Source organism: Cherax quadricarinatus, chromosome 6 (assembly GCF_038502225.1).
Source record: "Cherax quadricarinatus isolate ZL_2023a chromosome 6, ASM3850222v1, whole genome shotgun sequence".
NCBI lineage: Eukaryota > Metazoa > Arthropoda > Malacostraca > Decapoda > Parastacidae > Cherax > Cherax quadricarinatus.
The window spans coordinates 3,347,537-3,372,542 of record NC_091297.1 but is presented as its reverse complement, the minus strand read 5'-3'; the positions used below and the strand labels follow the sequence as shown (position 1 = coordinate 3,372,542).

The window sequence follows — 25,006 nt, the reverse complement described above, 5'->3', positions numbered from 1 at the left end:
GTAATGATGTCATGATCTTCTCTTTGTTGTTGTAGTGATGTGATGAGTTCCTCTCTGTCGTAGTAGTGATGTCATGAGTTCCTCTCTGTCGTAGTAGTTATGTCATGAGTTCCTCTGTCGTAGTAGTGATGTCATGAGTTCTTTTCTGTCGTCGTAGTGATGTCATGAGTTCCTCTCTGTCATAGCAGTGATTTCATGAGTTCCTCTCTGTCATAGTAGTGATGTCATGAGTTCCTCTCTGTCATAGTAGTGATGTCATGAGTTCCTCTCTGTCATAGTAGTGATGTCATGAGTTCCTCTCTGTCATAGTAGTGATGTCTTGAGTTCCTCTCTGTCATAGTATTGATGTCATGAGTTCCTCTCTGTCATAGTAGTGATGTCATGAGTTCCTCTCTGTCATAGTAGTGATGTCATGAGTTCCTCTCTGTCATAGTAGTGATGTCATGAGTTCCTCTCTGTCATAGTAATGATGTCATGAGTTCCTCTCTGTCATAGTAGTGATGTCATGAGTTCCTCTCTGTCATAGTAGTGATGTCATGAGTTCCTCTCTCATAGTAGTGATGTCATGAGTTCCTCTCTGTCATAGTAGTGATGTCATGAGTTCCTCTCTGTCATAGTAGTGATGTCATTAGTTCCTCTCTGTCATAGTAGTGATGTCATGAGTTCCTCTCATAGTAGTGATGTCATGAGTTCCTCTCTGTCATAGTAGTGATGTCATGAGTTCCTCTCTGTCATAGTAGTGATGTCATGAGTTTATGTTCTTTTGACTTACGTATTTTACTTAAAACTCGCATTTTTTAATTAACTCGTCAGTATAAACATGCCTAAAACTTTCGTTTATCCTCTAAGTAGTTCTTCAGAAGTTTATATAAAATCACAGTTACTTATTCCAATTTTGGTTTTCCATATTTTGTTAATGTTATTTCTTTTTAGATGTCCATCATCTTCATTCTTTAAAAAAAAGTTGAGCAGCGTAGTTCTCGAGTTTCTCACCATTGTGGCTCGAGTGACGTAATACGGAGAAGTGTGTAGACAGACACACAAGATGCGTAAAAGATTTTTATTTGGACAGCTTTTCGCTCTGCGTCCGGCTTATCTGGACTGATAGAGCGCAACACAAAGCGAAACGTTGTCCTGGTAAAAGTTTGTTCTGCAAATTGTGTCCTTGTGTTCGGTCTCAGTACTGCTGTGATCTCTTGGTGTCAGTCTATAATAACTGTCTCTGTCTCTCATACTCTCTCTCTCTGTCTCTGTCTCTCTCTCTGTCTCTGTCTCTCTCTCTCTCTCTCTCTCTCTCTCTCTCTCTCTCTCTCTCTCTCTCTCTCTCTCTCTCTCTCTCTCTCTCTCTCTCTCTCTCTCTCTCTCTCTCGCTCGCTCTCTCTCTCTCTCTTTCAAATGTTATGACATCTATTAGCACAGACACCAACCAGAGAATACAAGAGTGTCAATTTATTGATACGCTTCTAGTATCCTGCGTCTAGCTAGTAACAGCCGTGACGGAATCTGCTCCTCAGCTCACGGTAACAGCACCACTGATATTGGAAGAGTGCAGTTATTAGGTAAAGCTTTAATAAGTATGTGAATGGGAGAACAAGTACAAACTGTAACAAGTTAAGAACTTTACTGAACCAAAAATTGTGCTTCGAGCTAACAGTATTTGCAATAAAGATTAATGTTGCCTGAATTATTGGTGTCCTACACACCGCTTGATGCGTGGCTTGTGTCTATTAATTATATAGATCAGATATGACTAAATTAACTTCAACCGGCCTCTTAAACACGTTAATTTATATCCTGTGTAATATTGAACTTGTAGTAATAAACTCTTCCAAATGGCACATTACTGCACTAAATCGTCCTCCGAAAATATCAGAATAAGTAGTGTGTGTGTGTGTGTGTGTGTGTGTGTGTGTGTGTGTGTGTGTGTGTGTGTGTGTGTGTGTGTGTGTGTGTGTGTGTGTGTGTGGGCAGGCTCAGCACGGGAACTGACTGCCAATATTCAGCATGTCCTTATTTAAATAAACAGAGGCAAACTATAAACACACATCTTGCATGAACAGAACAGCGACCACTTTGCAAACAGTGTCCCTAAATGGGGACAATTGATGGGTCTTTCATTAAACGTGAAAAAAAATTAAATTACTAAATCTGAGAATAGCAAGTTGCAAACCGTTGATGTCGGTTATAAAAATTTGCATCGAGAGTAAGATTCGAGACCTGAATCATGCCGAGTGTCTCACGACACAACCACAAAATGACAGAAATCTCTAAGATTAAATAAACTTCTGGGAACATAGTTCTACATAGGATAAGTCTGACCAGATCACCGATAAGATCATGCACTAACACAAACCCTCGTCTATACCACAAGACGTTGTCCAGAGAGAGAGAGAGAGAGAGAGAGAGAGAGAGAGAGAGAGAGAGAGAGAGAGAGAGAGAGAGAGAGAGAGAGAGAGAGAGAGAGAGAGAGAGAGAATAAAGCAGCAACTGTAAGAATGCAGTGAGATTCTCTCTCAGCTTCTCACACATCCCAGAAAGCGTCAGAATTAGCAGACTAGTGAATAAGCAACATGGGACAGCCAATTAAAATTATCATATCTGTCAACATAGAAAGTTTAGCGCAAAACATCATATTCATCAATGTAGTTAAATATATAAGAGAATCAGTAATATCTAATATAACTGTTTTACTTCAGCTGTTATTTAAAATTTAATAAAAAATATGTAAATAATATACATGAGAGTCTACATTTTGTGGACACACACACACACGCACACACACACACACACACACACACACACACACACACACACACACACACACACACACACACACACACACACACACACACACACACACACACACACACATACACACAAACTAAGTGCACCATAGAATGGAAAAGGTACAGGAGGCAAAGGACTCAGGAAAATAAGGATATTAGTAGAAGAACCAAAAACGAGTATGCACAGATAAGGAGGGAGGCCCAGCGACAGTACGAAAACGACATAGCATCGAAAGTCAAGTCTGACCCGAAACTGCTGCATAGCCACATTAGGAGGAAGACAACAGTCAAAGACCAGGGGTGACATGATAACGACTTATAAAATACTGCGCAGAATAGACAAGGTGGACAAAGACAGGATGTTCCAGGGAAGGGACACAGAAACAAGAGGTCACAATTGGAAGCTGAAGACTCGGATGAGTCAAAGGGATGTTAGGAAGTATTTCTTCAGTCATAGAGTTGTCAGGCAGTGGAATAGTCTTGAAAGTGACGTAGTGGAGGCAGGAACCATACATAGTTTTAAGACGAGGTTTGATAAAGCTCATGGAGCGGGGAGAGAGAGGACCCAGTAACAACCAGTGAAGAGGCGGGGCCAGGAGCTAAGACTCGACCCTTGCAACCACAATTAGGTGAGTACACACCCTCACACATACACACACACTCTCTCACACATACACACACACACACTCACACATACACACACACTCTCACACTTACACACACTCACACATACACACACACACTCACACATACACTCACACACACACTCACACATACACACACACATACACACACACACTTTCACACATACACACACATACACACACACATACACACACATACACACACTCACACATACACACACATACACTCACACATACACACACACACACACACACACACACTCACACATACACTCACACACACACTCACACATACACACACATACACTCACACATACACACACACACACACACTCACACATACACTCACACACACACTCACACATACACACACATACACACACATACACACACTCACACATACACACACACTCTCACACTAACACACACACACACTCACACATACACACACACACACACACACACTCACACATACACTCACACACACACACATACACACACACATACACACACACACACTTTTACACAGGAGCTGAGTCTCGACCCCTGCAACCACAATTAGGTGAGTACATACACACACATACACACACTCACACATACACTCACACACACACTCACACATACACACACATACACACACACACACACATACACTCACACATACACACACATACACACACTCACACATACACACACATACATACACTCACACATACACACAAACACACACACACTCACACATACACTCACACACACACTCACACATACACACACATACACACACATACACACACTCACACATACACACACATACACACACTCACACAAACACACAGATACACTCTCTCATACACACTCACACATACACACACACACACACTCACACATACACACACACACACACTCACACATACACACTTGCTCCCTGGAGAATAAATCACTTTTCATGCAGTAATTCCACTGTAATTAAAATTTTAGTCTACAAAGGACATTACTTCTTCCCAGAACACCAATTTGCATTTGCTAATCTATAAGACAAGTGTATCATGACTTAACACACCAGACACTTGCATACAACAAGTTGGTGTATTGTTTGTGGTGTTTGGTAGCGAGTCGTCTACTTTCTTCTTCTCTCCGTCTTTTTCTTCTTCTGTTCGTCTTTTTCTTCTTCTGTTCGTCTTTTTCTTTTCTTCTATTTATTCATTATTATTATCATTATTATTATTATTATTATTATTATTATTATTATTATTATTGTTATTATTATTATTATTATTATTATTATTATTAGTAGTAGTAGTAGTAGTAGTAGTAGTAGTATATCATTATTATTATTATATTATTATTTTTATAATTATTATTATTATTGTTATTTCAATCTTGCATTGACTATATTTTAGGATATTTTAATGTACAGTGTTTTTTCTGAAGGTTATTAGTCGCACTGCGACTGGAAACTACAGTTTCGTGCAGTCGCACTGCGACTGGAAACTACAGTTTCGTGCAGTCGCACTGCGACTGGAAACTACAGTTTCGTGCAGTCGAACTGCGACTGGAAACTACAGTTTCGTGCAGTCGAACTGCGACTGGAAACTACAGTTTCGTGCAGTCGAACTGCGACTGGAAACTACAGTTTCGTGCAGCCGCACTGCGACTGGAAACTACAGTTTCGTGCAGCCGCACTGCGACTGGAAACTACAGTTTCGTGCAGTCGAACTGCGACTGGAAACTACAGTTTCGTGCAGTCGAACTGCGACTGGAAACTACAGTTTCGTGCAGTCGAACTGCGACTGGAAACTACAGTTTCGTGCAGTCGAACTGCGACTGGAAACTACAGTTTCGTGCAGTCGAACTGCGACTGGAAACTACAGTTTCGTGCAGTCGAACTGCGACTGGAAACTCTGTCATGATTCCTCAAGAATAAATACGGATTAACTTTATATGCGACATTTATTATAACTGAAATATGCTCTACATTTATGCCATGAATAAGTGTAATAGAAATTCGATTCAACAGGTCAGATTTGTAAAAAAAAAGAAAAATAAAAAAATAGTGATTCATGGATAAACACGTAAAGAAAACACTGAAATAAAGACAAACATTGACGTAGAAGACAGTAAAGCGAACGTTGCGGAAATCAAGAAAATGGAATGAAATGAAGAATTTAAAGGAGGCTGAAGCCTACGTGAAATGAAACACGAAATAATAGATGAAATCATGGGATATAGGCAACACAGACTAATTAGACAGACTCGCTAAATAATTTCGGTAATAATGGGTAAGAAACAGTCCTGAGACAGACTAATGACTACACTTTACCTGTTGTTACATCGGTAAGTGGCAGGAATGGCGTCTCTTAATGAGAAGCAGGACGCTTCCAAGAGGTGCTTGAAGCAGGGGAAAGCAGGTGACATCTGTGGGCCGGGCAGCAGTGGCCACCCGGGAGGTAGGGGTGACCATCCGGGACACCTGGACAACTTAGGCCACGGGACCACACCTCCGGACCACCAGAAGACGGCAGTGTCGAAGGCAGCGGGGGATGCCACAAGTGAGTCTTCAGGACAGAGAGAACGGCTGAGTGTTAGCCATACGGTAGAAACAGCGGTGCAGCCGGATAGGAAAGAGAGTTTTTCTGAGAGCTCAAGAAAGGCCGGACCCTCAGAAGGGGGACAAGCAGTAAACTCCTCCTCCGAAGAAGAAGACGAGAGGATAGACTTCTCAGGACTCCAGGAAAAAGCAGGAAGAACTAGGAGGAAGCGGAGCTTCCTTGAACACGAGGAACGTGTAACATTCTTGGGATACCGGAAGAAAGAGGAAAATGTGGAACCCACCAGCACCACAGCTGCCAGCAGCAGGGCGGACACCCCGCAGGGCGAGTGGGCGGGGTGGGCTGACGCTCGCCAGTGGGCGGGGTCAGCAGAGGGCGAGGACTGGGAGGGGAGGAGTGAGGGACCAGGGTGGGCTGAGCTCAGCGGCGCTGTACTCAAGGAACTGTGGAATGACGCCAGAGATTACCTGGAGGCTGCCAGACATCCTCAGGTGAGCATAGTTCTTTCAATGCATCTCTCCCTTTCATCTTCCTTCCTTCACTTGCTTTTCCCTTCCTCTCTCTCCGCTACCTCTCTCCCATTCACCTGGCTTGCCCCTCTCCCTTTTCCCTGCCTTAATCCCAATGCTAAGTCATCTTACTATGGTGGTGAGGTGTGAGAGTCACTCCCTCGAGAGTGGCCTGGCACCCCCTTCCTCATCTTTTCTTTTAGCATAAATATTATAGATATTTCTCCTGTATAGTAACCATTCCTTTCTCCAGCATTAATTACTAAATCGAAAGGCAGGAAATTTTAAAGTTGGCATATTTGAACATGCGCGGCTGCAGCATGGATGCACACAAAATTAATTGTGACAGTTATGAATTAAAAGAGATTGGCTGTCTTAACTCTAAGCAAAACAAAGCACAAGGAGAAGTGAAAATTGCAGTTGAGAGGAGTAAATAGTGTTAAGTAGGGTATATTTGAGAGAGAGTAAGAGTTAGAGACGTAGCGAAATAGGTTATAGTAAGAGAATAATTTAACTGAATTATGTTCGAAAAGAAGTAAGGTAATAGGTAATACGTTCTTCAAACTAAAGTTGATATATAAGAATACAAGATAAGATATAGAGTGTAAGTAAATAGGAGGTTGATGGATTACTTCAGGATGTGTGTGTGTTTATAGTGGGACAACAGGTAGCTGCAGTGGGGTACCTACAGTGGGGTAGTTACAGTGGGGTAGCTACAGTGGGGTACCTACAGTGGGGTACCTACAGTGGGGTACCTACAGTGGGGTAGCTACAGTGGGGTACCTACAGTGGGGTACCTACAGTGGGGTACCTACAGTGGGGTAGTTACAGTGGGGTAGCTACAGTGGGGTACCTACAGTGGGGTACCTACAGTGGGGTAGTTACAGTGGGGTAGCTACAGTGGGGTACCTACAGTGGGGTACCTACAGTGGGGTACCTACAGTGGGGTAGCTACAGTGAGGTACCTACAGTGAGGTACCTACAGTGGGGTACCTACAGTGGGGTAGTTACAGTGGGGTAGCTACAGTGGGGTACCTACAGTGGGGTACCTACAGTGGGGCACCTACAGTGGGGTAGTTACAGTGAGGTAGTTACATTGGGGGTACCTACAGTGGGGTACCTACAGTGGGGTAGTTACAGTGGGGTACCTACAGTGGGGTAGTTACAGTGGGGTACCTACAGTGGAGTAGTTACAGTGGGGTACCTACGGTGGGGTACCTACAGTGGGGTAGCTGCAGTGGGGCACCTACAGTGGGGTAGTTACAGTGGGGTAGCTACAGTGAGGTACCCACAGTGAGGTACCCACAGTGAGGTACCCACAGCGAGGTACCCACAGCGAGGTACCCACAGCGAGGTACCCACAGCGAGGTACCCACAGCGAGGTACCCACAGTGAGGTACCCACAGTGAGGTACCCACAGTGGGGTACCTACAGTGGGGTACCTACAGTGGGGCACCTACAGTGGGGTAGTTACAGTGAGGTAGTTACATTGGGGGTACCTACAGTGGGGTACCTACAGTGGGGTAGTTACAGTGGGGTACCTACAGTGGGGTAGTTACAGTGGGGTACCTACAGTAGAGTAGTTACAGTGGGGTACCTACAGTGGGGTAGCTGCAGTGGGGTACCTACAGTGGGTTAGTTACAGTGGGGTAGTTACAGTGGGGTACCTACAGTGGAGTACCTACAGTGGGGTAGTTACAGTGGGATAGTTACAGTGGGGGTACCTACAGAGGGGTACCTACAATGGGGTACTTACAGTGAGGTAGTTACAGTGGGGTGCCTATAGTGGGTACCTACAGTGGGGTAGTTACAATGGGGTAGTTACAGTGGGGTAGTTACAGTGGGGTAGTTACAGTGGGATAGTTATAATCGGGTAGTTACAGTGGGAATATATATATATATATATATATATATATATATATATATATATATATATATATATATATATATATATATATATATATATATATATATATATATATATATATATATACGCACATCAAGAGTCGTCTATCTCTAAGAGAGTTTACTTTTATCCTTATTTAAAGTACGCAAGTATCCCCAACTAAAGGTATCCCAGTAAACCGAAGCCTTTTAACGACCCTTGTGTCGTAGGTAAAATTTTACACCAAATAAACCATCACATCTGGAACACATGTTGTTAAGCAGAAATATTTGAACACTCACATTATTCTTAGTCTTTTACCGACAACGTGTTTAGTGTATTTAATGAACCGTAAAAAAATATATATTAATTCTGTTTCTCCCCGTTTAGAAAATGTGGGGAATTTTATCCTGTAGGTCAAGACTTCCAGCAGAACCAAAATTATTTTTAAAAACTTGATGTCGTCCTGGAAAATGTTTTTTGAAAAATAAATAATTAGAAACACTTAATATTTTGTAAAGAACTGCATCATTAAAAGACGATTTTTTATTTTAATTGTTTAACACAGTATTAAACTGTATGTTCAACACTGATATGTATATTCCACAGATATACTGACATGTATATACCACGGTAATACTGACATGTATGTACCACGGTAATACTGACATGTATATACCACAGAAATACTGACATGTATATATCACGGTAATACTGGCATGTATATACCACAGAAATACTGACATGAATATACCACAGTAATACTGACATGTATATACCACAGTAATACTAACATGCAAATACATAAGTAATACTGAAATGAATATACCACAGCAATACTGAAATGAATATACCACAGTAATATTGACATGTATATACCACAGTAATACTGACATGAATATACCACAGTAATACTGAAATGAATATACCACAGTAATACTTACATGTATATACCACAGTAATACTGACATGAATATACCACAGTAATACTGACATGTATATACCACAGTAATACTGACATGTATATATCACAGTAATACTGACGTGTATATACCACAGTAATACTGAAATGAATATACCACAGTAATACTGACTTGAATATACCACAGTAATACTGACATAAATATACCACAGTAATACTGACATGTATGTGCCACAATATGAATATATAGTATATTCCCTTAAGAAGATACCTTGATACTACTCAAGATCCTTGATCCATTGAATTTTAGCTAATCTCTAGTTTCTCAGATCCAGCCTGATTATCTCACATACCCCAGGTGCTGTATGACCCTATCACTTTATCTCTCTGTTTGTGTATCTCTGTGTCCACACACACAATATATATAATTACAAGTGGAGAAACCGTAGCTCCCAAAGATAATGAGACCACAGCCCAAACACAATGAGACAAACATCCAACAAGGGACACCACAGCCGTCAACAACAACCCTGAAGGAGATCCCCTCAATGAACAATTAATTTTGTCAGAATCAGAAGTTTATAAGGCGATAGTGTCATTTCCAGCAGGATCTGCAGGAGGTTACACTGGAATTCGACCACTACACCTCAAAGAGATCTTAAATCCAGTACTCGGCGCATCTGCATCAATTCTTCTCACCGAATTAACAACTTTCGTCAACAACTGCCTGGCTGGGCGTGTCCCAGAAGAAATTAAACCTTTCTTTTTTGGAACCTCACTATGAGCTTTGAAGAAGGATGGGGGAATCAGACCAATTGCTGTTGGTAACACTCTTCGCCGTCAAGTTGCCAAAGCAGCAGTAAGAAACATTCGCCTAGAAGCTGCCAGTTTACCAGAAAACAAGGCCGTAGTCAAACTTGATTTTAGAAATGCCTTTAATATGATAAAGAGAGATGTGGTCTTGCCGGCCATTCGGGATTGGTTCCCCAGTTTTTTTCCCTTCATTTCAGCTGACTACAGCAAACCCTCAATTCTTTTGTTGGGCGAACATTAAATTCCCTCATCAGAGGGTGTTCAGCAGGGTGATCCACTCGCTCCACTTCTCTTCCGCTTGGCAGTAAGAGAACTTAACTTCCAGCCTACGAAGTGAACTCAGTATTGGTACCAGGATGATGGCACTCTGGCAGGTGCCGAGGAGTCCCTGTTAGAGGACCTGCAACTGGTGAAAAACAATCACAGTCACAGAAAAAAGCAGTTATTATTAGCCAATTCTTGGAATAACTTAACCTCTCCACTTAGCTCGTTAAGTGTCAGATATAACACACACACACACACACACACACACACACACACACACATGAACTCGACCCCTGCAACCTCAACTAGGTGAGTACATTCAGTTATAAACGCTCTCTATTTACAACTGAATACAGCCCACTGTATGGGCCAAGGATCATCAATAAATACCCCCCAGAAACTGCGTTTGAGAAATATGAAAGAACTTTATTTACCTAACCTAAGCAAACCGTGTTTGACCTAACTAGCCTGATTTAACCTAGCCAAATTTAACGCAACCTAACCTAATCTACCAAAATTTGTGCAAAGCTATAGTTCATTGTTATCCTGTAAGGAAGCCAGTGTTCAAGTGGCTTTTAAAATCTTATTCTGATGCTAAGATATTAGTGCAGCGGCGTTATGATCCTACGTCCTGTCATCCCAGGTCCTGTTGTCCCAAGTACTATCATCTAGTTATTATCATCATCCAGTTCCTGCCATCCCGGTTCCTATCATCCTGGCTCCTATCATCCCAGTTCCTATCATCCTAGCTCCTATCATCCCAGTTCATCCCAGTTCCTGCCATCCCAATTCACAAAAGCATTTCTCATGGTTCCCGGATTCTCACTGACATATAGATTATATCGTTATTATTGATTTTAGGCTGACTTTATTGTCACACTATATTTAAGATAATTTCGAAGAATCTGAGAACAAAACAGAAGGAGGCCACCTAGCCTCCTTGCCAGGTGATCTATCAGCCTCCCTGCCAGGTGATCTATCAGCCTCCCTGCCAGGTGATCTATCAGCCTCCCTGCCAGGTGATCTATCAGCCTCCCTGCCAGGTGATCTATCAGCCTCCCTGCCAGGTGATCTATCAGCCTCCCTGCCAGGTGATCTATCATCAAGCCTCCCTGCCAGGTGATCTATCAGCCTCCCTGCCAGGTGATTATCAGCCTCCCTGCCAGATGATCTATCATCCAACCTCCCTGCCAGGTGATCTATCAACCTCCCTGCCAGGCGATCTATCAGCCTCCCTGCCAGGTGATCTATCAGCCTCCCTGCCAGGTGATTATCAGCCTCCCTGCCAGATGATCTATCATCCAACATCCCTGCCAGGTGATCTATCAACCTCCCTGCCAGGCGATCTATCAGCCTCCCTGCCAGGTGATCTATCAGCCTCCCTGCCAGGTGATCTATCAGCCTTCCTGCCAGGCGATCTTTCAGCCTTCCTGCCAGGTCATCTACCAGCCTAACATTCAGGTGATGTATCAACCTCCCTGCCAGATGATCTATCATCCAACCTCCCTGCCAGGCGATCTATCAGCCTCCCTGCCAGGTGATGTATCAACCTCCCTGCCAGGTGATCTATCAGCTTAACTGCCAGGTGATTTACTAGCCTCCCTGCCAGGTGATCTAACATCCAGCCTCCCTGCCAGGTGATCTATCAGCCTCCCTGCCAGGTGATTTATCAGCCTCCATGCCAGATGATCTATCATCCAACCTCCCTGCCAGGTGATCTATCAACCTCCCTGCGAGGCGATCTATCAGCCTTCCTGCCAGGTGATCTATCAGCCTCCCTGCCAGGTGATCTATCAGCCTTCCTGCCAGGCGATCTTTCAGCCTCCCTGCCAGGTGATTTATCAGCCTTCCTGCCAGGTCATCTACCAGCCTAACATCCAGGTGATTTATTAGCCTCCCTGCCAGGTGATCTAACATCCAGCCTCCCTGCCAGGTGATCTATCAGCTTCCCTGCCAGGCGATCTATCAGCCTCCCTGCCAGGTGAACTATCATCCCCCATGCCAGGTGATCTATCAGCCTCCCTCCCAGGTGATCTATCAGTCTCCCTGCCAGGTGATCTATCATCCAGTCTCCCTGCCAGGTGATCTATCAGCCTCCCTACCAGGTGATCTATCAACCTCCCTGCCATGTGATCTATCATCCAGTCTCCCTGCCAGGTGATCTATTAGCCTCACAGTCAGGCGTTCCATCAGCCTCCCTGCCAGGCAATCTATCATCCAGCCTCCCTGCCAGGCGAACTGACATCCAGCCGACCCTGCCAGTTGATCTGCCAGCCTCCCTGCCAGGTGATATGTCAGCCTCCCTGCCAGGTGGTGTATCATCCAGCCTCTCTGCCAGGTGGTCTATCATCCAACCTCCCTGCCAGATGATCTTTCGGCCTCCCTGCCAGGTGATCTATCAGCCTAACTGCCAGGTGATGTATCAGTCTCCCTGCCAGGTGATCTATCATTCAACCTCCCTGCCAGGAGATTTATCAACCTCCCTGCCAAGTGATCTATCATTCAGCCTTGCTGCCAGGTGCTCTATCAGCCTCCCTGCCAGGCGATCTATCAGGCTCCCTGCCAGGTGATCTATCAGCATCCCTGCCAGGTGATCTATCAGCCTCCCTGCCAAGCGATCTATCAGCCTCCCTACCAGGTGATCTATTAGCTTCCCTGCCAGGTGGTCTATCATTCAGCCTCTCTGCCAGGTGGTCTATCATCCAGCCTCCCTGCTAGGTGATCTATCGGCCTAACTGCCAGGTGATCTATCAGCCTAACTGTCAGGTGATGTATCAGTCTCCCTGCCAGGTGATCTATCATTCAGCCTCCCTGCCAGGTTATTTATCAGCCTCCCTTCCAGGTGATCTTTCATCCAGTTTCCCTGCCAGGTGATCTATCACCCTCACTGCCAGGCGATCTTTCAGCTTCCATGCCAGGTGATCTATCAGCCTCCCTGCCAGGTGATCTATCAGCCTCCCTGCCAGGCGATCTATCAGCCTCCCTGCCAGGTGATCTATCAGCCTCCCTGCCAGGTGATTATCATCCAGTCTCCCTGCCAGGTGATCTATCAGCCTCTGTGCCAGGAGATCTATCATCCAGTCTCCCTGCCAGGTGATCTATCAGCCTCCCTGCCAGGTGATCTATCATCCAGTCTCCCTGCCAGGTGATCTATCAGCCTCCCTGTCAGGTGATCTATCATCCAGTCTCCCTGCCAGGTGATCTATCAACCTCCCTGCCAGATGATCTATCAGCCTCCCTGCCAGGTGATCTATCAGCCTCCCTGCCAGGTGATCTATCAGCCTCCCTGCCAGGTGATCTATCAGCCTCCATGCCAGGTGATCTATCAGTCTCCCTGCCAGGTGATCTATCAACCTCCCTGCCAGGTGATCTATCAGCCTCCTTGCCAGGTGATCTATCAACCTCCCTGCCAGGTGATCTATTGGCCTCCCTGCCAGGTGATCTATCAGCCTCCCTGCCAGGTGATCTATCAGTCTCCCTGCCAGGTGATCTATCAACCTCCCTGCAGGTGATCTATCAGCCTCCCTGCCAGGTGATCTATCAGTCTCCCTGCCAGGTGATCTGTCAACCTCCCTGCAGGTGATCTATCAGCCTCCCTGCCAGGTGATCTATCAGCCTCCCTGCCAGGTGATCTATCAGCCTCCGTGCCAGGTGATGTATCAGCTTCCCTGTCATGTGATCCATCATTCTCCCTGCCAGGTGATCTATCAACCTCCCTGCAGGTGATCTATCAGCCTCCCTGCCAGGTGATCTATCAGCCTCCCTGCCAGGTGATCTATCAGCCTCCCTGCCAGGTGATCTATCAGTCTCCCTGCCAGGTGATCTATCAACCTCCCTGCAGGTGATCTATCAGTCTCCCTGCCAGGTGATCTATCAGCCTCCCTGCCAGGTGATCTATCAGCCTCCCTGCCAGGTGATCTATCAGCCTCCCTGCCAGGTGATCTATCAGTCTCCCTGCCAGGTGATCTATCAGTCTCCCTGCCAGGTGATCTATCAGCCTCCCTGCCAGGTGATGTATCAGCCTCCCTGCCAGGTGATCTATCAGTCTCCCTGCCAGGTGATGTATCAGCTTCCCTGTCATGTGATCCATCATTTAGCTAATTACATGAGGGTGACCTTCAACCTTTAAGTAAGCCTTTTTGGGTTAATTGGCACCACATGTATCCCACCACTAACACCACATGTATCCCACCACTAATACCACATGTATCCCACCACTAACAACACGTGCATCCCACCACTGACAACACGTGTATCCCACCACTGACAACACATGTATCCCACCACCGACAACACGTGTATCCCACCACTGACAACACATGTATCCCACCACCGACAACACGTGTATCCCACCACTGATACCACATGTATCCCACCACTGACACCACTTTTATCCCACCAATGACAACACGTGTATCCCACCACTGACAACACATGTATCCCACCACTAACACCACATGTATCCCACCACTGACACCACATGTATCCCACCACTGACACCACTTGTATCCCACCACTGACACCACATGTATCCCACCACTAACACCACATCTATCCCACCACTGACAGCACGTGTATCCCCCGACTGCCACCACATGTATCCCACCATTGACACCACGTGTATACCACCACTGACACCACATGTATCCCACCACTGTCACAACATGTATCCCACCAGTGTCACAACATATATCCCACCACTATCACAACATGTATCCCACCACTGTCACAACATGTATCCCACCACTGACACCACGTGTATCCCACCACTGCCACCACATGTATCCCACCACTCTCACAACATGTATTCCACCACTGCCACCACATGTATCCCACCACTCTCACAACATGTATTCCACCACTGCCACCACATGTATCCCACTATTGACACCACATGTATATCACCACTGACATAATATACATTCAACTGCTGACACCACATGCATGCCACTGCTGACAGCACATGGATGCCACTGCTGACACCACATGCATGCCACTGCTGACACCACATACATGCCACTGCTGACACCACATGCATGCCACTGCTGAAACCACATGGATGTCACTGCTGACACCACATGCATGCCACTGCTGACACCACATGCATGCCACTTCTGACACCACATGCATGCCACTGCTGCCACAATATGGATTCCACTGCTGACACCACATGCATGCCACTGCTGACACCACATGCCTGCCACTGCTGACACCACATGGATGCCACTGCTGACACCACATGCATGCCACTGATGACACCACATGCATGCCACTGATGACACCACATGCATGCCACTGATGACACCACATGCATGCCACTGCTGACACCACATGCATGCCACTGATGACACCACATGCATGCCACTGCTGACACCACATGCATGTCACTGCTGACACGACATGCATGCCACTGCTGACACCACATGGATGCCACTGCTGACACCACATGCATGCCACTGCTACCACCACATACATGCCACTGCTGACACCACATACATGCCACTGCTGACACAGGCAATTCCAGTGCTGACACCACATACGTCCCACAGCTGACACCACATGCATGCCACTGCTGACACTGGCAATTCCAGTGCTGACACCACATACATTCCACTGCTGACACCACATACATTTCACTGCTGACACTACATACATTCAGCTGCTGACACCACATACATTCCAATGCTGACACCACATACATTCAGCTGCTGACACCACATACATTCCACTGCTGACACCACATACATTTCACTGGTGACACCACATACATTCAGCTGCTGACAACAAATACATTCCATTGCTGACATCACATGCATGCAACTGCTGACATGTTCAATTCCACTGCTGACACCACATGCATGCCACAACTGACACATATCCACTGCTGACACCAAATAGTTCTGTTTAATTCTACCGTGATAGCCTTGATCCCACCTTGATAGCTTTGGTTCCACCGTGGTAACCTTGGTTACATCGTGGTAACCTTGGTCCCACCGTGGTAATCTTGGTTCCACCGTGGTAACCTTGGTTCCACCGTGGTATCCTTGGTTCCACCGTGGTAACGTTGGTTCCATCGTGGTAACCTTGGTCCCACCGTGGTAATCTTGGTTCCATCGTGATAACCTTGGTCCCACAGTAGTAACCTTGGTTCCATCATGGTAACCTTGGTTCCACCGTGGTAACCTTGGTTCCATCGTGGTAACCTTGGTCCCACCGTGGTAATCTTGGTTCCACAGTGGTAACCTTGGTTCCACCGTGGTAACCTTGGTCCCACCGTGGTAACCTTGGTTCCACCGTGGTATCCTTGGTTCCACCGTGGTAACGTTGGTTCCATCGTGGTAACCTTGGTCCCACCGTGGTAATCTTGGTTCCATCGTGATAACCTTGGTCCCACAGTAGTAACCTTGGTTCCACCATGGTAACCTTGGTTCCACCGTGGTAACCTTGGTTCCATCGTGGTAACCTTGGTCCCACCGTGGTAATCTTGGTTCCACAGTGGTAACCTTGGTTCCACCGTGGTAACCTTGGTCCCACCGTGGTAACCTTGGTTTCATTGTGGTAACCTTGGTTCCACCGTGGTAACCTTGGTTCCACAGTGGTAACCTTGGTTCCACAGTGGTAACCTTGGTTCCACCGTAGTTGGATCAGCAGGTGTCAGTCTTGAAGCAAGACTTACACAGTGACCAGGTATATGAGCAGATGTCATCCTTGAAGCAAGACTTACACAGTGACCAGGTGTATGAGCAAGTGTCATCCTTGAAGCAAGACTTACACAGTGACCAAGTGTATGAGCAGGTGTCATCCTTGAAGCAAGATTTACACAGTGACCAGGTGTATGAGCAGGTGTCATCCTTGAAGCAAGACTTACACAGTGACCAGGTGTATGAGCAGGTGTCATCCTTGAAGCAAAACTTACACAGTGACCAGGTATATGATCAGGTGTCATCCTTGAAGCAAGACTTACACAGTGACCAGGTGTATGAGCAGGTGTCATCCTTGAAGCAAGACTTACACAGTGACCAGGTGTAAGAGCAAGTGTCATCCTTGAAGCAAGACTTACACAGTGACCAGGTGTAAGAGCAAGTGTCATCCTTGAAGCAAGATTTACACAGTGACCAGGTGTATGAGCAAGTGTCATCCTTGAAGCAAGACTTACACAGTGACCAAGTGTATGAGCAAGTGTCATCCTTGAAGCAAGACTTACACAGTGACCAGGTGTATGAGCAGGTGTCATCCTTGCAGCAAGACTTACACAGTGACCAGGTGTATGAGCAGGTGTCATCCTTGAAGCAAGACTTACACAGTGACCAGGTGTATGATCAGGTGTCATCCTTGAAGCAAGACTTACACAGTGACCAGGTGTATGAGCAGGTGTCATCCTTGAAGCAAGACTTACACAGTGACCAGGTGTATGAGCAGGTGTCATCCTTGAAGCAAGACTTACACAGTGACCAGGTGTATGAGCAGGTGTCATCCTTGAAGCAAGACTTACACAGTGACCAAGTGTATGAGCAGGTGTCATCCTTGAAGCAAGACTTACACTGTGACCAGGTGTATGAGCAGGTGTCATCCTTGAAGCAAGACTTACACAGTGACCAAGTGTATGATCAGGTGTCATCCTTGAAGCAAGACTTACACAGTGACCAGGTGTATGATCATTTGTCATCCTTGAAGCAAGACTTACACAGTGACCAGGTGTATGAGCAGATGTCATCCTTGAAACAAGACTTACACAGTGACCAGGTGTATGAGCAGATATCATCCTTGAAGCAAGACTTACACAGTGACCAGGTGTATGAGCAAGTGTCATCCTTGAAGCAAGACTTACACAGTGACCAAGTGTATTAGCAGGTGTCATCCTTGAAGCAAGACTTACACAGTGACCAGGTGTATGAGCAGGTGTCATCCTTGAAGCAAGACTTACACAGTGACCAAGTGTATGAGCAGGTGCCATCCTTGAAGCAAGACTTACACTGTGACCAGGTGTATGAGCAGGTGTCATCCTTGAAGCAAGACTTACACAGTGACCAGGTGTATGATCAGGTGTCATCCTTGAAGCAAGACTTACACAGTGACCAGGTGTATGAGCAGGTGTCATCCTTGAAGCAAGACTTACACAGTGACCAAGTGTATGATCAGGTGTCAACCTTGAAGCAAGACTTACACAGTGACCAGGTGTATGATCAGGTGTCATCCTTGAAACAAGACTTACGCAGTGACCAGGTGTATCAGCAGGTGTGAGTCTTGAAGCAAGACTTACACAGTGACCAGGTGTATCAGCAGGTGTCAGTCTGGAAGCAAGACTTACACAGTGACCAGGTATATGAGCAGATGTCATCCTTGAAGCAAGACTTACACAGTGACCAGGTGTATCAGCAGGTGTGAGTCTTGAAGCAAGACTTACACAGTGACCAGGTTCATCAGCAGGTGTCAGTCTTGAAGCAAAACTTACACAGTGACCAGGTGTATCAGCAGGTGTCAGTCTTGAAGCAAGACTTACACAGTGACCAGGTGTATCATCAGGTGTCAGTCTTGAAGCAAGACTTACACAGTGACCAGGTATATGAGCAGATGTCATCCTTGAAGCAAGACTTACACAATAACCAGTTGTGATTTATAGGCCCCCCAGGCCTTGATAGGGAGTGCAGTAAGCTGTTATGGGACGAAATTCATAAGGCATCTAGATATGAAAATGTTGTGACAATGGGAGATTTTAACTTTAGACAAATTGATTGGAACAATATAACGGGAAATCTTGAGTCTAGTAACTTTCTTGATACGGTTCAGGATTGCTTTTTAGAACAGGTTGTGACACAACCAACTAGAGGAAACAAACTTCTTGATTTGGTTCTTGCCAACAAAGATTCACTAATTAATAATCTTGAGGTTAATGATGAGCTTGGGGAAAGTGATCACAAATCACTTAGTTTCAAAACATCATGGAATTACCCAGATAGCCGCAATCAAATCTCTGTCCCAGATTTTCGCTTGGCCGACTTCATGGGACTGAAAAATTACCTGGGTGGGCTAAATTGGGATGTCCTGACTATGGGTCAGGTAGGTGATCTTGGTTGCCAACGTGACGTTTTTCAGAGCATAGTTATGGCTGCCCAGACAACTTTTGTTCCGAGTAGGGAAATTAGATCTAACAAAAATGATCCCAAATGGATGAACAATAGATTAAAACATCTCACTCGTCAAAAGAGAGGCATATATAGGCGTATCAAAAGAGGGGATGGGCAGTTAAGAAATCAATATATTCAATTAAAGAGAGAAATAAAGAAAGGAATAAGAAAAGCAAAAAGGGATTATGAAGCTATGGTCGCAAGGGATTCAAAGACTACCCCAAAAGGGTTCTTTCAGGTATACAGAAGTAAGATTAGGGACAAGATAGGCCCACTTAAGAGTAACTCTGGTCAGATCACTGACAGTGATAAGGATATGTGTGAAATTCTCAATACCTACTTCCTCACAGTTTTCACCCAGGAAAATACTAGCTATATTCCTGAAATAATAGATTATGTAGAACAGGATGGTAATAAACTATGCACAATTGCGGTAACTAGTGACATGGTCCTCAGACAAATAGAGAAACTAAAACCTAACAAATCCCCAGGCCCTGATGAACTGTTTGCAAGGGTGTTAAAGGAATGTAAAGACGAAGTTAACATACCTTTGGCTAATCTTTTTAATATATCACTACAAACTGGAATAGTGCCTGATAAGTGGAAAACGGCAAATGTAATACCTATTTACAAGGCAGGTGACAGGTCCTTAGCTTCGAACTATAGACCAATAAGCCTTACCTCCATAGTGGGAAAATTTATGGAATCAATAATTGCCGAAGCAATTCGTAGCCATCTTGATAGGCACAGATTGATTAATGAATCTCAACACGGTTTTACAAAGGGGCGTTCCTGTCTTATGAATTTACTAACTTTTTTCACTAAGGTGTTTGAGGAGGTAGATCAGGGTAATGAATATGATATTGTGTATATGGACTTCAGTAAAGCTTTCGATAAAGTTCCACACCAGAGGCTATTGAGGAAACTTAAGGCACACGGAATAGGAGGAGAAATTTTTTCCTGGGTAGAGGCATGGCTGACAAATAGGCAGCAGAGAGTTTGCAGAAATGGGGAGAAATCAGAATGGGGGCACGTCACAAGCGGGGTTCCTCAGGGTTCAGTGTTGGGCCCGTTGTTGTTCACAATTTACATAAACGACATAGATGAGGGAATAAATAGCGACATAAGCAAATTTGCTGATGACACCAAAATAGGCCGTCTAATTCATTCTAATGAGGACACTAGAGAACTCCAGGATGATTTGAATAGACTGATGCAATGGTCGGAAAAGTGGCAGATGCAGTTTAATATTGACAAATGCAAAGTTCTAAATGTTGGACAGGTAAATAACCATGCCACATATAAACTAAATAATGTAGATCTTAATACTACTCATTGCGAAAAGGATTTAGGAGTTCTGGTTAACAGTAACCTAAAACCAAGACAAAAGTGCATTAGTGTTCGCAATAAAGCTAACAGAATTCTTGGCTTCATATCTAGAAGTATAAATAATAGAAGTCCTCAGGTTGTTCTTCAACTCTATATATCCTTGGTTAGGCCTCATTTAGACTATGCTGCTCAGTTCTGGTCACCGTATTACAGAATGGATATAAATGCTCTGGAAAACGTGCAGAGGAGGATGACAAAGATGATCCCTGAATCTGCACTCTCTCGAAAGGCGTAGAATTAGGGGGGATATGATCGAGGTGTATAAATGGAAAACAGGAATAAATAAAGGGGATGTAAATAGCATGCTGAAAATTTCCAGCCAAGACAGGACTCGCAGCAATGGTTTCAAGTTGGAAAAATTCAGATTCAGGAAGGATATAGGAAAGCACTGGTTTGGTAATAGAGTTGTGGATGAGTGGAACAAACTCCCGAGTACAGTTGTTGAGGCAAAAACGTTGTGTAGTTTTAAAAATAGGTTAGATAAATACATGAGTGAGTGTGGGTGGGTGTGAGTTGGACCTGACTAGCTTGTGCTGCTGGGTCTGGTGCCGTGATCCTTCCTTGAGTGGAGGTGACCAGACTGGGTGGGTCATTGGGCTAATTCGGGGGGATGACATGGACCTGCTCCGCATGGGTCAGTAGACCTGTTGCAGTGTTCCTTCTTTCTTATGTTCTTATGTTCTTATGTGTATCAGGAGGTGTCAGCCTTGAAGCAAGACTTACACAGTGACCAGGTGTATCAGAAGGTGTCAGCCTTGAAGCAAGACTTACACAGTGACCAGGTGTATCAGCAGGTGTCAGCCTTGAAGCAAGACTTACACAATGACCAGGTGTATAGAAGGTGTCAGCCTTGAAGCAAGACTTACACAGTGACCAGGTGTATCAGCAGGTGTCAGCCTTGAAGCAAGACTTACACAGTGACCAGGTGTATCAGCAGGTGTCAGCCTTGAAGCAAGACTTACACAGTGACCAGGTGTATCAGCAGGTGTCAGCCTTGAAGCAAGACTTACACAGTGACCAGGTGTATCAGCAGGTGTCAGCCTTGAAGCAAGACTTACACAGTGACCAGGTGTATCAGCAGGTGTCAGCCTTGAAGCAAGACTTACACAGTGACCAGGTGTATCAGCAGGTGTCAGCCTTGAAGCAAGACTTACACAGTGACCAGGTGTATCAGCAGGTGTCAGCCTTGAAGCAAGACTTACACAGTGACCAGGAATGTCAGCGGGTGTCAGCCTAAAATAGTACTTACACAACACACTAAGGTTGTGTTGTACAATAACATTAACATATAATTTTCAATAACCCACAAATCGGGTCAGTGTGTGGGGGAGGAGGTGCCATCATGCTGGTGAAGTGCTCTTGATTCAAGAATTCCGAGGTACCTTCATTTAAAAGTTATCAAGCTCACTAGCAAACTTTTCGATCCCTAAACATCGCAAGAAGCTCCTTTAGCACTTGTGTAACGACACAAAAAGCAACATAGAAATATACGCCAAGGGTTGTATGCCTCTCTGTGTATATACTCTGAGAGGATGCTCTAATCCCCACTTGAGGGATAAAAATATTCTTGATTAGTTGTAAACAGGTTACGGGCATCCTTAATGACCCTCGTGTGGTCGATAGGCTTTAAACTCATTATCCATCAACCATGAAGCTAAAAAAGGCTTATAGAAGGAAGCTGTTACCGTTAACCAATCACTAAAGGGTAAAGAAACTAAACAAAAAAAGGTTCTATACGCAGAAAAATACGTATTTCTCAATATGTATATGCTGAGAGTTACCTTAATCCCCATTTCAAGGACTGAAACAACATTGGCGAGTGACACACAGGAGACATGCATCTCGACTGCCAGTCTTGGCGAGTGATACACAGGAGACATGCAGCTCGACTGCCAGTCTTGGCGAGTGATACACAGGAGACATGCAGCTCGACTGCCAGTCTTGGCGAGTGATACACAGGAGACATGCAGCTCGACTGCCAGTCTTGGCGAGTGATACACAGGAGACATGCAGCTCGACTGCCAGTCTTGGCGAGTGATACACAGGAGACATGCAGCTCGACTGCCAGTCTTACATCACACTCCTCCAAGAGCCACCGTCTGCTCAGCTGATGAGTCTTATCTCAAAGGTTTAAAGTTCTCAAGGTTCACCTGTAATCTCTTGCTAACACCTTCGTGGCCAGTGCTACGGCTCTACTCTGATGAATATACGCAACTTCAATAGATTATTTATCTACTCTGCGCTCAAACACCGTATCAAAAACAATAGTTCACTGGACTGAGTAACAGACATTGCTTTTATTTCTTCCAAACTATTAGGTATTAGAGTGTCTTTCAGTTCATCTTTCAGCTTTATTTTCCCCCCTTTTCATTTCGCTCATCTCATGGGAAGGATTCTTTCCTTCGGCTTTAAATTTGACGTTTTTGTACCAAACTAGACCCACATTTAGGAGCACTTGACATGTGCAGGTGGCCTCTGACCAAAGTTGCAGGACCCATTCCCAGCATCTTGGAATGACTCCGGTAACTTCCAAAGCTTTATGCGGAGTATTGTTATTAATATAAAAAAAGCGCTAAACCTGCGAGTAGATTCAGATGTTCCTGACGGTGGAGAGTAAAATTCACGTGCAAACCTGCCAAATTTACGTGATAAATTGGGTGAAATTTTTATTCCCGTTATATCTCGTTAAATATATATGAGTTTACGTCTTCTGAATGTGGGTAAATGTGACCACACTATATATTTTCCATGAAACCTGGAATCATTGGAGTCCGTGCGGTTACTGCAGAATTACACTGCTGTTAGGCTGCAATTGTTCATCCTGGTGCGTTTTCCAGAAAGCAAATTCCCCGTTTTTATTGCCCTCTAAAAGTTCCAATTTGCCATTTTTTTTAATTAATGGTAATACTGATTTCCAGTCAGTAAATAAAAAATGGTTATTAGCTTCAAAATATTAACGCTGATACATTCCGCAAGGAAGATCTCCAACTGTAAGTTTAGACTCTAAGGCCAAACTTAAATTTTTTATAATATTGTTAAAAGCTTGAAATCGGGTTTCACTTTGATCTATATAAATTTTAATTTGGTGTAGCTTTAATTAAAAATATTTTGTTTTCAATTTGAGTTTTTTAAGTGCCAATTTATCGGTTTAATTCCATTTTTTGTTATCAAGTTGGACTCTTATTAAATTCAAATCAAATATATTTTTCTTAGAGAATTGCAGATAATTTTAAATAGAATAAAAATGAAAATAAAAGAAAAATCGAGAAATATTGAAAACTCCCATTTTTAAATCATTTATAATTTTTACGAGGTTAGAAACCCATAAAAACTTTGTAGTAGACCCAACTGTTCTCATCTACCATTAACTTACTCCAACATTTTCTTTGGTAGCTTCAGAACGTCTTATTCGATCGGCTTCAAATTCTTAACCAAGGTCAATTAATACTACTTTAAAATATGTTTAACATTTGGCAAATTCAGGCGTCCTCTGATCTATTTCATACAGACCATCCCTGAAACTGGTGTCCAGGAGATAACCTTAGAAAGCCTCTCTTCATCAGCTTCAAAATTTCCACACTGGTGTATCCTACTTAGGAGGTATTTATTGTTACTGAAATATGTACTAGGTACCATTCTGCAACTTAATCTCTTAATGGTATAGAAATATATTGCGTTACATAACTGGATTACGCTCCATGAAGTGGGGTGCCTTGATATAAGTGAGGGACTCTTGATCCAAGGAACTGGCTTTATCCTCCCCATGCTTGCATCGAATCTGACAGTCTCTCGTTTCACAGGCGCTATGTGACCCTCTGTGTTTCATTTCTTTCCACTTGTTACACTAAAACAATTGCGTACATCAATCTTCTGATGAATCGTTTGAAATGGGTATAAGTTGTGTAGGTGCCAATTATTTTTGTATTCTGTAAAATAAGTGGAAGATACATCTTGTCACCTGAAACTTTTAGCGCTGATGTTTCCTCAACTGAAACTCTCTCTTGGTTTTAGGTTGTGCAAGTTTTAATGTGGTATTTATTTTTTTACTTATATTGGTGTCACTGAAGTAACTGGAGACGGTCTCCTTTGATCAGAAATAAGTCACAGTGTTTGACTTCAC

At 44.3% G+C, this 25,006-nt stretch overlaps 1 protein-coding gene across 6 annotated transcripts in view; it reads left to right on the top strand.

The window, feature by feature from the left end:
• The window catches only part of LOC128691998 (anoctamin-7-like), a 639,071-nt gene that overhangs the window by 422,412 nt on the left and 191,653 nt on the right, over nt 1-25,006 (top strand). For 5 of the 6 annotated variants that reach the window (XM_070079874.1, XM_070079896.1, XM_070079890.1 and 2 more), the window contains exon 3: nt 5,448-6,470. The exons of the other annotated variant lie outside the window; for it this stretch is intronic. In XM_070079874.1, coding sequence (XP_069935975.1) covers nt 5,778-6,470 — 693 coding nt within the window. In that variant the 5' untranslated portion in view covers nt 5,448-5,777. The remainder of the gene's footprint in view (nt 1-5,447; nt 6,471-25,006) is intronic. 6 annotated transcript variants of the gene reach the window in all.